General features: G+C 49.0%; 5 protein-coding genes across 5 annotated transcripts; 2 read left to right on the top strand and 3 right to left on the bottom strand.

Moving 5' to 3' along the window:
- The first annotated feature begins 180 nt into the window (after nt 1–180).
- On the top strand, nt 181–2,573 carry BO83DRAFT_356592 (bifunctional molybdopterin adenylyltransferase MobB/molybdopterin molybdotransferase MoeA family protein). The gene is made up of 4 exons (XM_025529211.1): nt 181–462; nt 516–556; nt 618–655; nt 710–2,573. Exons 1-4 carry the CDS (start codon nt 193–195, stop codon nt 2,503–2,505), a joined length of 2,145 nt encoding a protein of 714 aa, XP_025390822.1. The 5' UTR covers nt 181–192; the 3' UTR covers nt 2,506–2,573.
- A 44-nt stretch (nt 2,574–2,617) lies between these two features.
- BO83DRAFT_376516 (DDHD family phospholipase) lies at nt 2,618–6,267 on the bottom strand. The gene is made up of 4 exons (XM_025530742.1): nt 5,022–6,267; nt 3,641–4,961; nt 3,446–3,583; nt 2,618–3,387 (listed from the first exon to the last, which is right to left on the bottom strand). Exons 1-4 carry the CDS (start codon nt 6,039–6,041, stop codon nt 2,912–2,914), a joined length of 2,955 nt encoding a protein of 984 aa, XP_025390821.1. The 5' UTR covers nt 6,042–6,267; the 3' UTR covers nt 2,618–2,911.
- A 1,326-nt stretch (nt 6,268–7,593) lies between these two features.
- BO83DRAFT_307444 (uncharacterized protein) lies at nt 7,594–8,976 on the bottom strand (the record flags this gene model as incomplete). Its single annotated transcript, XM_025527333.1, has 3 exons — nt 7,594–8,229; nt 8,285–8,858; nt 8,918–8,976. 3 exons carry the CDS (start codon nt 8,974–8,976, stop codon nt 7,594–7,596), a joined length of 1,269 nt encoding a protein of 422 aa, XP_025390820.1.
- Nucleotides 8,977–10,664: 1,688 nt separating this feature from the next.
- Nucleotides 10,665–12,746, top strand: BO83DRAFT_424952 (DUF866 domain protein; the record flags this gene model as incomplete). Its single annotated transcript, XM_025535184.1, has 7 exons — nt 10,665–10,699; nt 10,854–10,968; nt 11,033–11,098; nt 11,191–11,313; nt 11,420–11,559; nt 12,384–12,539; nt 12,680–12,746. The coding sequence occupies 7 exons, from the start codon at nt 10,665–10,667 to the stop codon at nt 12,744–12,746; spliced, it is 702 nt and encodes a 233-aa protein (XP_025390819.1).
- Nucleotides 12,747–14,075: 1,329 nt separating this feature from the next.
- BO83DRAFT_376512 (ankyrin repeat protein) lies at nt 14,076–16,353 on the bottom strand. Its single transcript, XM_025530741.1, has 5 exons — nt 15,607–16,353; nt 15,309–15,543; nt 14,684–15,256; nt 14,574–14,632; nt 14,076–14,514 (listed from the first exon to the last, which is right to left on the bottom strand). The coding sequence occupies exons 1-5, from the start codon at nt 16,285–16,287 to the stop codon at nt 14,467–14,469; spliced, it is 1,596 nt and encodes a 531-aa protein (XP_025390818.1). The 5' UTR covers nt 16,288–16,353; the 3' UTR covers nt 14,076–14,466.
- Nucleotides 16,354–16,695: the final 342 nt, after the last annotated feature.

Genomic DNA, 16,695 nt, shown 5'->3' with positions numbered 1-16,695 from the left:
AGCGCAAGTATCTTACGTCGTAAGCTGCAAGCTGTAGTAGCAGTTTCGTAGTATAGATGCAGCATACTTTATACTAGACGCTGCGGGTCACCAATCCGGCCAGTCAAGCAGCCTCCGCCCTTATCAACATCCATCTCCGTTCTCCCCGCCGTCCCGGTAGGAGACTCTCCAACAACCCCTCACTTCTCTACAATGGCAGACAACACCCTCAAAGCGGCGATCTTGATCGTCTCAGATACCGCCTCGCAAGATCCATCCACAGATAGGGTGGGAGACACACTGACTACCGTCATCTCAGCCGAAGGGTCGAATAACTGGGGCACGCCCGTTATCAAGATCGTCCCCGATAATGTGTTGGATATCCAACGCTCCATTTGTGACTGGACTGATGGTCCAAATTGGGTTAATCTTGTGGTCGTAAGCGGTGGTACTGGGTTTGCTACCAAGGATATCACGCCTGAGGTCGGTCTTCTTCCTCCCCTTGAGCTTCGTATTTCATGGCTAATGCCAGACAGGCCGTATCGCCTCTCATCCATCGTCATGCATCTGGCCTGGTGTGCGTCTACTCCAGCTCTCCTATTTCGGCTTTATGACCGACACTAACTTACTGCACCTAGACACGGCATGATTGCAGCTTCTCTCAAAGTCACCCCTTGTAAGGCTGTCAGCGACAACATTGCAATACTCGCCTGCTAACAAATACAACCAGTTGCAATGATGTCTCGCCCTGTTGCTGGTGTGCGAGACAAGACGTTGATAGTCACCGTACCCGGATCTCCCAAAGGGGCCAAGGAGAACCTCGAAGCAATCATCAAGCTCTTGCCGCATGCGTGTAGCCAGGCGGCTGGCGCAAACTCCAGAGCCCTGCACGCAGGCGGGGTCAAGAAACTGGAAGCCGAGGCAGGGGTATCTGCGCCATCTCCCTCTGGCAGCAAGGCAGACCATCACCATCACCACCACCATCATCACCATCACGGTGGTCATGATCATAGTCATGGACATGCCGTTCCCCGCGCACATACTTCCCCGTCAGAACGTCCCCAGTCAAACGACCCCAACGCCGGTCCAAACCGTCGATACCGCGAGTCTCCGTACCCAATGCTTTCGGTTGACGAAGCGCTCCAACTGATCAGCCAGCACACGCCCGAACCGACAATCATTGAAGCCCCGGTGACAACAGCGCTCGTCGGATCTGTCATCGCTGAAGATGTCTACGCCCGGGAAGCCGTGCCCGCATACCGTGCTAGTATCGTCGACGGCTACGCCGTCATCACCCCCGAATCACCCGATGCCGGGCCCAACACCAAGGGGATCTTCCCCGTTGCATCCATAACCCACGCCAACGAAGGAGGCATTCTATCCCCCCTCGAACCCGGTACCATCGCGCGAATCACCACCGGCGCACCGCTTCCCCCCAACGCCAACGCCGTAGTAATGGTCGAAGACACGGTCCTCGCCTCGTCTACTCCCGACGGTCAAGAAGAAGCAACCGTCGAGATTCTAACCGGCGACATCAAACCCCAAGAAAACGTCCGCGAACCAGGCAGCGACGTAGCTCTGGGGTCCTGCATCCTCCGCAAAGGCGACCTGATCACCTCAGTAGGCGGCGAGATCGGCCTTCTGGCCGCAACAGGCACCCAGACCGTGAAAGTCTACAAGAAACCCTGCATCGGAGTCCTCAGCACAGGCGACGAACTCGTCGAACACAACGACCCTCGCAAGCTCCAAGGCGGCCAAATCCGTGACTCGAACCGCCCGTCTCTCCTCTCCTGCCTCACCTCCTGGGGCTTCCCCACCGTCGACCTCGGCATCGCTCGCGACACCCCAGTCGGAGAACTGGAGCAAAGCCTCCGCGACGCCCTCAGAGGCGTTGGAAAAGCTCAATCCAGCGTCGACGTAATCATCACCACGGGCGGTGTCTCAATGGGTGAACTCGACCTCCTCAAACCCACCATCGAGCGTTCCCTCGGCGGAACCATTCACTTCGGCCGCGTCTCCATGAAACCAGGCAAACCTACCACCTTCGCCACAATCCCATTCAAGCCCTCCTCCACACCATCATTGTCCTCAGGACAGCAGCAACAAGAACGCGAAACCAAACTCATCTTCTCCCTCCCCGGTAACCCTGCCTCCGCGCTCGTAACCCTCAACCTCTTCGTACTGCCCTCCCTCCACAAGCTCATGGGCATGGAACAGCGCAAGATCACCCCCGCTGGGATCTCCCCGCCGCTAGGCCTTCCGCTTGTGTCTGTGGTGCTGGCGCATCCGTTCCCTGTTGATAAGAAACGCACCGAGTATCATCGGGCCATTGTTACGGCGTCGCGCGAGGATGGTCGGCTCTATGCTATGAGTACGGGATTGGAGGGGGTGGGACAGCGTAGCTCGAGAGTGGGTAGCTTGGCGAGTGCTAATGCGCTGTTGGTGCTGAAGCCGGGGACTGGGAAGGTGGAGAAAGGGTCGTTGGTTGAGGCGTTGATGATGGGGGCTGTGGTGCCGGAGAAATGAGGAGAACTCAATTTAACTACAAGGCTTTGCTCTAGTAGGATCTATAGCATAGTATACATTACTTTTTCACGGTATGCAAGCACTACTTCTTCTGAATCATGACCTTGTAGTGTAGATATTCATTATTTGCCCCAAATATGCAAGAATACAAAAATCTATGCCAGAATAATAGCAAAACAAGCTCTGAAGTTATTGTATCATATCGCACTCGGGACTCCAAAACAAGGGTATCGCTACCACCGAGAAAAAAACAAGTATTAGATCAAGATCTGCACCACACGATTCCCAGGACCAGTCGCACATGCTAACCAAACATGACTCAGTAGACTTAGACAAAGATGAATAGATAGAAGAACAACGCGCATTTCATGCAGAGCTTCGTAAGTGCATAGGTCAGACCACCGCATCAGCCTTTATGTATCTTCCACCCCTTCTTCTTCGCCGCCCTCAGCACAGGCAGAGTATATTCCCTGCCCTGTTTGCGAGCGACTTCGATGACGATAAAGCGTACGAAGTCAGTCAAGGTCCAGTAGCTGCTATGCGCGCTGAGCATGTTCAGGTATTGAATGTTCAGGGGCCCGCCGCCGCCAGAGAGGAAGTAGTCGATCTGGCCGTTGTCGTTGAGGAGGAACATGCGCTTTTCGGCGATTTCTTCATGTGTGAAGTCGTGGGTTTCTAGTTCGACGTTGGTGGGGAGTTTGTTGAGGGTTGCTGGACGGGTGGGGATGGTGGTGGTTGAGGGGAGTAGAGCTGGGGGAGTGCTCCAGCGGAATACGCTGCCCACGGATTGCCAGAAGGATGCGGCGGAGGTTGGGATGGAGGCGGGTCGGAGGGATCTGGCGAGGCCGCTGTCAACGGCGGCGTTGACGTGGTAGGCGATTGCTGGGGGGTGTGTGTGTTAGTATGAGGTGGTTGGGGATGAGGAATGTAAGGTGCATACGATCGGTGGTGTGCATGATGTTGTATAGGTTGTCGACGGCTAGACAGCCGTATGTGTCTGCTTCACCTGCTACGCCTCGAAGCCGATCGTCGCCTTCACAGCCGGGTTTATCTCGTCCTCGTCGAGGTAGTAAGTTCGCTGCGTGAGTGATTAGCCCGAGGATGACATAGAAGGTGGATGAGAGTTTGAAATTACCTTTGTTGAGAAGGAGGAAGAAACCGGCCGGACTGCCACATATAAATAGGTTCTTCGTATCAAATTCAAAAATGTCGCCGTGAACTTCGGTTTTCGAAAAGTTAAAGGATGGGATTTTCGTTGGCTGATGAGTGAGGATGTCCAAGGCCATGGCGCTCCCCAGGGAATGTGCAAGCAGATGTACTCGCCCGTTCTGCTGAAACCCTGGATTGTTCTCACACCAAAGCCGAAAGATGCGATTAGCTTCTTTGACTACTGCTCGTATCATCTTAGGCTTATGATGAGACAGATAGTACGGGATGTCCAGCATGACATCGCTGATCAATGACCTGACAGCCGGTATCGTTTGTGGCGTGATGTCGTCTAGGGAATAGTGGTTCGCAGCAGGATCTTCACCAGCTGGAGACTCCAGGTTGGCTTCATCCAATGACAAGGTAGAGCGCCAATTGACAGGAAGGGCCATAATGCCTCCATGGCCTGGGCGCACATGTGGCCAGACGGGTTCGCTGTTTAACTCCACGTTAATTTGCCTTCGAAAGGCATTGATAGCATGGGTGAAATGAAAGCTCTCCATCCGTTCCGACAGTTTCTGGCCAATACCGTGTATGACTAGCACCAAGTCTGTTGGGGCAGGCCGCAATTCCTCTATCGCACATGCATAACAAATAGGCTCAAGGGATGTCGTCGACATCGCTCGAGATTGGGTGCTGCGCAGATAGTTCCTCACGTCTACTGGGCTGGGTTTGCTTGGGTGTAGTCGATCCCATAATCGTCTACTGAAGCCACGAATCACAGGAATACCAATCTGTCTTCCTTTACGGATCGCACTGAGCGGCTTGCGTCCCCTTGACACAGATGGAAGAAGGCTAGGCCGGAGAATCTGTGCGTTTCTCGCGTCAGCGTAGATGACGCTAGAATTTAAGAACGGCTTAACAGTGTCGGATTGCGCGGATGTACTACCCGCAGCTCGGTTGAGATCTAACGGCATGATTTCAGGTCTTTTGCGCTTGTCTTCGTTCGACAGACGAGCGGTCGAGCTTCGTGTTTCAGAACCTGGCGCAGCCACAGCAGTAGGTGGTCTAGTTGTATTCTCTTTCGGCCAGAGCTTGTGTACGATTTTCAACTCGGCATCGGCACCATTCTCAACGCAGCTATTTAGTTCATCTTGCCATGTTTCGGTCCATGGTTTCAGGTAGTGGTAGCCATCTTCCAATCTATTGGCGAGTTCGGTCTCCACGGGTAGCATAGTATTCTTGTAGAACCACGTCGCACGAAATACGCTCGAAATATCATGTAGGGGGCTCCAGTAAATCGGTTTCATCTGTCCGAATTTAGCCGCTTGCTATCATGGTCAACCGTGTTTATATGAAATTGGACTTACCTTGAGACTCGGTAATTCGACCAGATGAAGCCGAGATGCACCTACGGGAACTTTGTGCCGTGGCTCCTCAACCGGGTCGGCTTCTCCCGTTTCACCATCATCCTCGTCGGGAGAGGCCTGTCGAATCGTCGTCCTTAACCCCGATGGTTTCGGTACAGATTGAGTGGATGGATCTATCAAGGAATCCTGGTTCCCATCTTTCGACGATATAGATTCCACCGACCGGCCTAATGGGCTGTGTCTGGGGGAGACTGGAGCTCTGGCAAAAGGGGAACCACTGATGCTCACATCGCGCGAAGGATAGCTTCGCGGACTGGTGCTTTCTGCACCATCAACTCCTGCATCGTCACTTGTTAGTACTTCATTAGCCTTGGATTCTACCGATCCGAACTTGTCGTTGAAAGGCGGCTCCAGTTTGCGCCGTACACCTGTGCCGGCTGTAGGACCGCCATCTAAGCTACTGCCAAGTGTGCGTGACCTTTCTCGAGACCCTTTGTTGTTTACGCCTGCCTTACTAGCTTCGATTCTGGACCGTATTTGAGAGCTGGGTGGTAATTGGTCATCCAAGGAGCGCGAAGGGGCACCAGCAGAGCTCTTCTGGCTACCAGCCAAGCTTGTGTCATGTAGCCCCTTGTGTTTCAATTTCCCCGGATCCACAGAAAACCCCCGGCCTGGTACATCGATGCCCGAATTCCTAGTTGACGAAGTACCACTTTGAGATTTGAATTTCCCATCGAGCTCTTTCCTTATGGTCTGCTGCAACTGTTTCCAAGAATCTTCCAGGGCCGCATTATCCCTGACTGAGAAAGGCTGGAGCGGAGCCCACTCATTCCCCGAACCTTGACCGCTAGTTGGAGGAGGAAGAGCAGCCAACGGATCGTCGATTGCAAGTGTGGACGTGTAAAAGAATTGCGGTCGAACGCTGGGTGGTTTATCCGAAGAAAGCCAGGCAGAGAGATCGGGGTCGTCTTCCGCGAGTAAACAAGATGGGCCGTAGGTATGGATAGGGCCGGTCGTCATCGTGACGGCAAGTAGCAGGGACAGGACTATCGCAAAAGAGAGCTGTGTAAATAAACCAAGCCTGTGCAAAGTGACCAAGGGCTAACCAGCATGACAGTGAGTCCGAGTCGGGAGCAAATATAGGCAGAAGCGCTGTGCTGTTGTTGGGGGATGTCCAGCGCGCGCTGGATTGTAGTTCAGCAAGGGAGGCCAGATATCAGCGAGAGCTTCGAAAAAGCCCGATACCAGCTTTGAGGATAAGATTCATAATCAAAAGAGATGCAGTAAAAAGACCTGCGATACTCCAGAGGCCAGCCAGGCAGCTGGAGATGGATCGGAGACAGAAAAGGTGGCAGCAGCAGAAAAGGTGAATCCAGGTGAATCTGCAGCGAACCCCATGACGTCGGCCCACGTGAAAGCCGGCCAGGCGATCGCCGATCTCGATTGGCAGCCCCAAACAACTCTTTTACTACTAGTAATATTCAAACCATTACTCACACAGCACCAGCCACGAAGGATCATCCCTCTTCGTGTCTATGGTAATATTACTGGATCTGCAAGTTGCTCGATTCGCTCAAGTAAAACCGGTGAGTGTGTCGCACCAAGCGGACCCAGAGACGAAGCTTACGGAGTTATCGCGGCTAACTGTCAGGGTGGATCTTGGTTAGCTAGTACTATCTTATCTCTCTCCTAATTATGGAGTAGACCGCAAGATTAAGCCATACGGATGCTGGAGCGCTCCTAGCGTGGGCGGAAAGCCCTCGATACTATTAGGAGCATGCTAGCTATGCAAGGAAGACCACTCGACACGTAGCTAATTAGGGGCTGCCAACAAATACACAGAGCCCTCTACATTCCCGTAAACAGGGCCCGGCATATCAAAGCTGAAACATATTTGAATTTTGCAGCTAGACATGGATGGTCGAGCTGTGCGGGTTGTTGTCAATCGCACCGAGCAGACTACTCATACCGGATCCTGTTAAAGTTGATCAACTCAAGAACTTTGGCGGACCTTCTCGGAAGTTTATGAGCCATTGTGCGGATGATCTGGCATGATGGTGGGGTGTGATCATCTGTTGTGTCAAATGGGCGCCTGGACACTCGTAAGTGGGTTCAAATGATTGGTGATATATTGCCCGGGAGAATCTTAGGCACTCTAGCTGGTCTCAGGTCACTTCGCGCCATATATTATGTATCTTAGAGGCTTCAGGGCTATATGGTGATGCATACGTGGCGATTGGTCCACTGGCTGCACGGTGAGTTGTGTCTGCAGGAAAGCGCCCGCCAAGCCAAGCTGTCAGACTCTCAAATGTGGAGTTGAGTATCTTGATACGCTCATTAACCGTCTACAAGAGTCTAAGGTGAGAGTTGTTCAATGTGTCATGGCCTAGATTGTATTCTTATCTAGATCATAGATACAAGGCTTAATAAAGCCGTGCTAAGACACTAATTACTCGTCACCGCTTCTAGCACGTATCATTGCTTGCTGTGCTGAGCTGGAAGGTAAGACAGACAACGAAAACAGAAGAAAACCGAGATAGAACGAAGAAGAGAATGAGAGACACCAAGTCGCTCAATGCGCCTGAAAATGATGTCCATCGTACTTTCGACTGGGGAGATGCGACTTCTCATGGCTACCATCAACCTGGCAAAGCTTCTCGAGATGGGACTTCATCAAGGAAAGTATGCTCATCTGGAGCTCTTCAAACGTGAGATAGGTAGTAAGAGGCGCGTCCAGCATATCCAGTAATTTATGGATGTCATGCATGTGCTTGCGAACAGCGCTATCGGGGAAACAGAACGTACGAACGCCCATCTCCTTACTGAGTGCCTTCCAATTATTCAGGTTCGACTTGAGAAGAACTAGGTTAGAGGAACATTCGCCGCTGAAACGCAGAGTCCGGACATTTGCCAGAATCAGCCGGCGCTGGGTGGCCTGGTCGAACTGGAACTCAATGACCTGAGGCCGGTTTTTCGATCCCCAATAGTTGGTGACCTTGCGAATCGACTCTTCAGACAGACGGCCCTCATTGTATTGTCCGAGAAGGAACTTATTGGCGCTGACGCAGAGCATAACCTCCATTTCCGAGTACAGCTTGGCCTGTGTCGGAGGATCTAGCGAGATGGGAATGGTTGATTCGGGAACAAGCCTTGGGCGAAGGGTGGCATGGATGATGGGGTTTGGGTGAGCCCTGGCCACATCCTCCGCCTGGATTCAACATTAGCACGTATATACTATGAAACGAGACAAGAAGGTTACTTACGAGTTCTTCCACTTGCTTGATAACCTTCCTGCCCAGACCTCTCAAGCCTCTGAACTTATGACTGTCCCTCGACAAATCCTTCATGTCGGCAGTGCATCCAAGCCAGCCGTTCTCACCAAAGAGCTTCTTGTGCGTGGTCTTTGTTGGCATGAGGGCAGGTTCCACACAGGACGCATCTACCTGATCATGCGGATAGTGCTCAACGGGGTGGACAGAGCGGGGGAGCACGTTTCTGAAACTATCACCATTCTCGATAAGAGCAGTTTGTCCAATTCGAAGCCCGTCTTGGGTCTGATACAAAGGCTTATGCTCGTTTCCGTTCTGGAGCAAAGTGCATGGCTGCTTAGGTACATGATGATCGTCATAGCACTGGCATTCTCTCAGCAGAGATGCAGATGCTTCTCGATGAACACAAGACTTTTCGTTTCCGGAATGGGTCGACTGTGACGACGGAGAGGAGAGACTTGGAGAGCCTTCTGAGGAGAGGATCATTTCAGTTGCGGCCTGAGCGGATTTGTTCCACATATCCATGATCTTGTCGTAGAAGGGATTGATCCTAGCAATTTCCTCGTAGCTGAGGTTTCTCCATAGCAGTCAGTATCGTCGAATGGGAGCAACAGAAGGATATCTTACTCCGGGCTGAGCATGATGGGAACTTCCCAAGTCTCGCTGCTTTCGTTATTGCTCTCCATCTTGAAGTCGAGGCGTTTCAATCAACCGATCGAGTAAGATGAGGCTTAGATAGACGAAGTCTGATAGGCAACGAAGGCACTGAGGCATGCAGAGATGATCAAGGTGTTTGGATAGACAAGAATCCGAAGATGTTGAAGGGTATAGTCAAGAAGGCCAGGCACATAGGACACAATTACCTATCCTATTGTTCTATTGTGAGCCCATTGTCCTCATTGAATGTAGTAAAACTAGAACTATACCAGTATCAAGTCTACAAAATGAGGGTTTTCATATATACAGGGCAGTATTGTCCCGAAATAGGAAATCACATAGTGAATAATGCTATTGTTGAGGACAATAGAGCACTTTGACCTAACATGTGTTCCTAGGCTAAGCCATAATAAGTTATTCTATAACATTTGAACAATAGGATCTTGAACAATAGGACTTTCTCAATAGGCTTTATTGAATTCTCCTATTGTTGCTATATGGCATTCATTCAGTGTTATTGGTCCAGATTCACCTTAAGACCAAACACAGAGATTAAGCTAGGTACATTGTGCTAAAAGCCATTGTAGAAAGCACCAAGCATGCAATGATCATATATGGGAGCAATCTCATTGGCTATACCACTGGCATGTTTCATTATAATGATGCTATTCAAGTGAGCCGTACTTCCTAGGTGCCTTTCGAGGCCAACGGTATGTGAGGCTATACCCATAACACACCACAGCAGACTTCAGGAGATGTTCCGCCCATAGTATTGGTAGATAAGTGTCTGTTTAAGAGCGTTGCAGCTATTTCCAAAATTCACAAACTGCTGTAACTACAGCAACACTTACAATCATAAATCTATAGTATTTACCGACCTAACGTCATCAATCGGCATGCCGATGCCATAAGCTGGTGCAGTCCCAACTGCCTCTGCGGACCTTCTCTCTACTTGGCTCGGAATTGTAAATGTTCCCACAAATTCCAAGTCTCAGAATGTGCCCTGACTGGAGCGGCACACGTTACATGTTATTTCATCAGTGTGCATTGCCAAATATGAATCGATTGTGAAAGCACTGAGTCCGGAAGCTGGTCTGTCAGTTTTAGATACAATCTCGGTAAAGACCAGTGACTCGGAATCCTCGGCGAAGTATAGCACCTATGAAGTATTTCACTGGTGTGAGCGGAGCCACATAAAATTACTCTAGCTTATAGTTTATGAATTCAGGGCATCTTTCACACCAGTGGTTGAGATCCAGTGTAACTGAAATTAGGTGCAAAGGATGGCTACTACCCTAATCTAGAGTCAATTACCTAGCTAAATGTAGTGTGAGTTCTTATCTGTTCAGTAATGGTGGAGAGAAAAGGTTACCATCAAATTGGTGTTAGATCCTCAAAGATCCTCATTACCTCTGGTCTGATACTTAGATGTCTCTGCCTACAACTTAGGAATAACGTACTATATAATGTCATCTAAGTTTACTTTCTGGCTGTGCAACACTGCATAACTAATTACCACAGATTCTACCAATATGAGCCACTCAATGTTGGTAGTGTTGACAAACACAAGAAGATGACTCTGAAGTGAAAAGGGCAGCAGGCGGGAGGGCGGTAGAGTCTTTATGTGTGCTTCCGAAACCGACATCACGGCCCCGCACTGAAGAACTTCCTTCCTCCATATCAACACACACGCGCCCAAGCAACAAATACAGTCAAGATGCTTTCCCTCGTCCTGTCTGCCGAACTCAGCGGGTATGTATTGTCTATTTTCTACTAACTGACTCTTCCACCCATGCATACTTTTTATAAACCCCCCAAAAGTCACTTGCCATTTCCCCTCCGCAAAGATTCTTCCCCGCACCTCACCTAGAACGAACTCCAACTCACATATCCTCACCCCCAACAGCGTCACCGACCTCCGTCCCAAGGACACTGAGGAAGAGCCCTACTACTACACTTTCAAAGTGCAATGCACCTCTTGCCGTGAAACCCACCCCAACTGGGTCAGCTTCAACCGCTTCGTAAGTCCGCTTTTGCTTTTCCGTCCTATAGATTCCCAGACAAGGAAACTTACTATATATGCAGGAACAGCACGAAATTCCCGGTAGTAGGGGTGAGGCGAACTTTGTCTGGAAATGCAAGCTGTGCCAGGTGGGTTGACTTTTTTCTTCTAACCTCGTTCTCGCAACCGAGAGCACTGAAACATCTGAGATGATACATCAACTAATACTGACTGATACTAGAAAACCCACTCTGCCTCTATCACTGCCGGCCCCAATGTCTACGAGGCGGACGAGAAGCGCGCTGCGAAAAAGGTTATTGAAATTGACTGCAGAGGATTGGAGTTTACGGAGTTTAAGGCTGATGTAGGTAACTCTTGCCTCTCTTATATTTTCCCATCTTTTTGCGGTGCTTTTAGGATGCTCCTAGTTAGACTACAAAGAGATTATTTTAGCTAACTGCTTATATCAGGGTGAGTGGGAAGCAAAGGGAGCCGAGTCTTCTACGCCTTTCACCGGCATTGACTTGTCGGAGGAAGAGTGGTATGACTACGATGAGAAGGCTGGAGATGAGGTTTCGATTAAGGAGATCAACTTCCAGGTCGGAAGGGCGTAAGAAAGAGGAATCATGAGTGGTCCCTGTATTATCTTTTAACGAGAAATGGAGTGTAGTTTAGCCTGTGTAATCGACAATGGAGCCTAAGACGTCTTGATGCTGCTAAGTATTCTGTGTAAAACATTATGTGGGGATCAAGGGATACCAGTCAATTAGTCCCAACTACCATAAGAAGCTGATATATCCAAATAGTTCTACAACCAAAGAACTATATTATTATATTTAGATAGAGGAAGAATAAATGGCCTGGTGGATGCACCATTAAGCTGAGCTGATGAAATGCGGAGCGATATTGCAGTGTTCAGAAGGCGGTGTCTCTTTGTGGCTTCTGATTGGACGATACCCGCGTCTGGCGGCATCACATTTTCGCGGACGGCATCAGCTCCGTCAAGTTGGCTCTGCGATCTCCGATAGACTGCCCAGCTCTTTTACAGCACGCGACCAGCTCAATCTCACCTGGACGTGGAGACGGTCATATATTATTTCTAGCATTATCCGTTTCCTTTGGCGCGTCCATCCTCATCGACTTCCATATTTTACGATTTCCTGCTGAGCAGCTGGCATTGATTCGAGACCACCAACAATGAGTGTTCGTACTCTCCTATCCCAACTCCATTGAACCCGTCTTTATCTTTAAGCGTACACTCTTAATGTCATGGGGTGTAAGCTAACTCAGCGAATCTAGTTCAATCCTGTCAACCCCCGGCCTTTCCTTCAGGCTAGGTACGCACCCGGTCCCTTGTCGCTTGATCGCCCCGTCGCACTCCCATCTTATAACTAGCAATTTCTACCGGAAAACATTCTCTAATTCTTTTCGCAGGGTCGGTACCGAGGTCATCATCCGTCTCAAGTGGGGTCAAACGGAATACAAGGGCAAGCTTGAGAGCATCGATTCGTACATGAACGTGCTGCTCCGTGATACGGAAGAGTTCCTTGATGGAAAGAACACGGGAACATTGGGTCTGGTGCTGATTAGGTGCGTTTATTCGGTCGGCTGCTATCTTGGAGGCTGGGATTTCTGATACCAGTGCTGGAAGCTGGGCATCCGTTACCCCTCTTCTGAGATGCTCGTATACGCATATTGGGAGAATATCTACTAACGCAATGCATTGATAGGTGTAACAACATCCTCTGGATGGGCTCAGCGGACAGCGTGGAAATGACGGACCTGGGACTACGATAGACGAAATCGGGCGCTATACCAGGCAAATGAAGACACATATACCAATAACTCTTCCCGATAAGATACGCGCACATTGGAAAGGTGCTCAGAAAGAGGCATATTGACGGATTTTCATGTACGGGTTATTAAAGCAAGCTCCGTCCTCTACTTTTCTTTATTTCTGGACCAGGCGTTTTTTACATTGATGGCTTTCGAGGATTGATTCGGGGGAAATGCAGTCTGAATTGTGCGGAGCTTGCTGGAAAATCTGACGGTCAAGGACATAAGAGAATAAGATCTCTCTGATTCTGGTTTCCTACTTACTATCTGGCACTGAATCACAGGTGTGTGGTTATTCATCCGCAGCCTGTGACGTTTCTATGTGCCGCTGAATGTTCCTGTCAAGTACCTAGCCACCTAGACGAATAAGATAATTACAAAAGGCAACGGTTTGGAAGTACCTCAGTCTAGTAAGTAGTTCATTGCACGTACTAAGTAGCCTGGGGCCAGTGTTGTTTGCCTTGGATTACGGCCAGAGAGAGCCTCTGCTTTACCCCACTCAATCATATCGTTCACGTCAACATCCCCTCCGCATTACGCCGCCCGCTTCGCTGGACAGCCGTAGCCTGAGACATATTTCAAGGAAAAGAACAAGAAGTTACCGACAATGTTAGTAGGGAGAAGCCAATGGGCTCAGAGCGAAACGTAAACCGGATCGGTAGAGGACGTTGATGGTAGAAACTGAATGAAAAGAAAGAAACTTGACTGGATACTATATAATCACTAGAATATGTAAAATACTCTGATTCTCATGCTAAACATAAATCTTATCTGCCTTTTGGGTTACCTGCTGGGGGTAGTTTTCCTTTCTTTTCTGAATCTCAAAATTTCTCAGTAAACGCACAAACCTCTCTGGGAAGGTTTATATCATTGTTATTTCTAGGCTTTTATAAAAACCCGTTCCCTTCGAATCTAGCGTACCTCAAAGATACCAATATGCTAATACTTAAGAAGAAAAAGAAGTTCATGCAATAAGTCAGTGTGGCCGAGTGGTTAAGGTCAGACTCGAAATCTGATGGGTTCGCCCGCAGATTTACAATACCTTTTTGAACTTTCTCTATTCTTCTTCCCCCCCCCCCCCCCCCTCCTTCTTTTTTTCATTTTTTTTTTGAACTTATCTCGTTATTGTATTAATAACTACTTTTTTCTATGTACGTAAACGGCCTCTCTAGGAATCAAGAATAAACTGGACGGCAAGGCCTCTACTGAGACCGGCCATATCAGGTATATGAAATGATATATCATAAAAAAAGAAAAAAAGGATATAAAGAGATTGTTTTTTGTCGTCAGCGACAGGATTCGTAAGCAAAATTATGACCCTGAGCGCCATCAAATTGCTCGAACTCACAAAAAATATGAATGAATACCTAAAATATCACGAACTGAAGCCACGCGTACATAGGGAAGCAAAAAAAAAGAGAGAAAAAATCAAACAAATGAACGATATGCAGAAGTTTAAGGATGTTACAACACACCAGCCAGTTGCCTGCGACTCTTCACTCTTTGTCATCCTTTAGCCATCCCTTGATATAATATATCAACTTGCACGTTCATAGATCTCAAGTGCTCATGGATTCGCGCCTCCTCAAACGGGGAATAGTTGATTCCCTTGATCAATGGAGGAACGAGCGCATATCGAATTAACCAGGTGACCTAAGACGTCCAGAAACTTGATCACATTCTAATCTGCCTGGGCGTAGAGAAGAGGGGCAAGGAGCAACTTCAAGAGCTGCAGAGCTAGTTAGTGTCTCGTCTCTACATAATCTTTAGACTGAATCATGTACATACCCATTGCTCAAGTTGATCCTCATGCTTCCGGTATACTTTGAACTGTTCATCCAACCTCTCTGTAAAAAAGTAAGTCTTAGGCTTCTTGAGAAGCCTTGGGCCTGACATACCGCTTGTAATGTATAGAACGCCATCGAGATCCGAATCATTTCTCAATTCGTTCAAAAAGTCTTCTGCCTTCGGATCGTTGCCAATCTGACTGAGTTGAAATCGAACAACTGTCCTGGTCAATAATGGATGAAAGTAGTATTGGAGTAACTCACCATCTCGTCGGTACCCATGCTCTTTCAACATACTGCCACATTCTTTAATGGTTTCCTTCAGGGTAGAGCGCCTTTCGAGTGAATTATGGTCCCCTTGAGGGTGCCCGTCGGTGACGATGGACACCAGTACGGGTCGTTTCAGGTTGTTTTCTCGCAGAGGCTTATACACATTATCCTCGAGGACCTTCTTTTTGAGGTTGAGACCAATTTCTGTCCATCCATGAAAACGATTTCGTTGGATAATCTGTGATATCTCTTCCATTGTCGGCTTTGACATCGCCTTCGTTGTATCCTCATTGATGAATCGTAGTTCTATACCTTCATCGTCCGGTACGACCCGAGTGGTGATGCTGGCGATTCGCTGGGAAAGACCGTCAAGGTGTTTACTTCGATCCTCCTGGTTCATGGAGCTGCTGTCGTCTGCTGATTATGAGTCTCAACGTGGAAAGGGAAGGATGTGGAACAGACTTACCACAGTATAGTACAGGCTGATAGAAAGCCAGATGGGCAAGATCCTTCACATCAACAAGATTGTCTGGGTCACGGTTCAGATCCACAGCTTTCTCCACAACAGTGTCAATGAACGGACTACCGCTGGGAAAGAAATTTCCGAGATTGTTTTCTTTGACGATATCACCCAATTTCGTCTTGAGATCATCCCTCTCTTCTTGCTTATCATCATCGAATGTGTTTGCTTCGTTGAAGTACTGTCGCCATTATTGAAAAAGTTTCAGCAGCACATTCACGTAGGCCAGCAGAGTTTGTCTTACCTTTCTGTATCGCTCTTCCACTTTGCCAGTTACCCTGAATCGTTTAAAAATGGCATCCTTGCAGACCAGGGTCGCACTCGTCACTGCCCCAGCAGTAGCAGCTGCCATTAGATTCTTGTTTGCCCAGAACACAACCGCCATAACAAAACTAGTAACTTTGGCCACCTCGGTTGTGCGGTCCCGGAACCTGGTCCAATACGGCCTCATGGCGTTCAGAATCTGCGGTCGACCTTGCGCCAGATCCTCAGCGGACATGCCATTGACTTTCATAGTCGGGTCTGCTCCATTGTCAACAAGAGCGCTGATGACTCGAGGAGACTTGTATGTCTTCACAGCTTGGATCAATGGAGTAGAGCTTTTATCGGATGAGACTTTCGAAGGGATTCTTGGATCGGCGTTTTGGCTGAGAAGAATCTGGATCAAGCGTTCGTAACTGTTGGCTTTGTCATTTCTGTGATTGCAGGCTATCCATAGGGGAGGACGACCCCGCTCAAGGCCATTCGGATCGGCACCCTGTTTCAAGAGCAGTTGAGTCGTTGGGATATCACCTCTGAAGACAGCGACGCCTAAAGCGGTCTTTTTGCTAGCATCATTGTAGTCGTTGGGATCCTTTCCTTTTTGCAGCTCGTTCTCGAGTTCCTTCACCTTGCCAGATTTGGCAAGTTCGTAGATGCTTGTCATGGTGCTGAGAGATTTGCGGATTTGGATCTTGTAAGTTGAGTTATTGGAATGGACGCTGCTGGCTATAGTACTTCTTATAAGCTGAATTGGGCTCGAACTAATTTCCGCATGTATTCCACCGGGGCAGGGCAGAGGTTCTTCCCAAGGAGCGCACATCCATGCTCGAATGTGGCTGGCTGAACAGCGGCGTTTACAGTTCACGATGTCTTTCATTTCCTAAAACCCAACCTATCATTTAGACCTAACAAGATCGGCGACACCGAAGCAGTCGAGCCGGATACCTGATCCGTGAGGCTGGGGCAAACAGACAGAGTGGGCAATGTGCGGCTCATGTCGTAATGACAAACATCAAAGGAAGGAGATATCTATTTCGGTACCTGGTTGCCTTGCGCACCTAGCGTCAACTTA

This window comes from Aspergillus eucalypticola (assembly GCF_003184535.1).
Source record: "Aspergillus eucalypticola CBS 122712 chromosome Unknown BO83scaffold_6, whole genome shotgun sequence".
Lineage (NCBI taxonomy): Eukaryota > Fungi > Ascomycota > Eurotiomycetes > Eurotiales > Aspergillaceae > Aspergillus > Aspergillus eucalypticola.
Note: the sequence above shows the minus strand (reverse complement) of the source record. Positions and strands in the feature narration are given on the sequence as shown.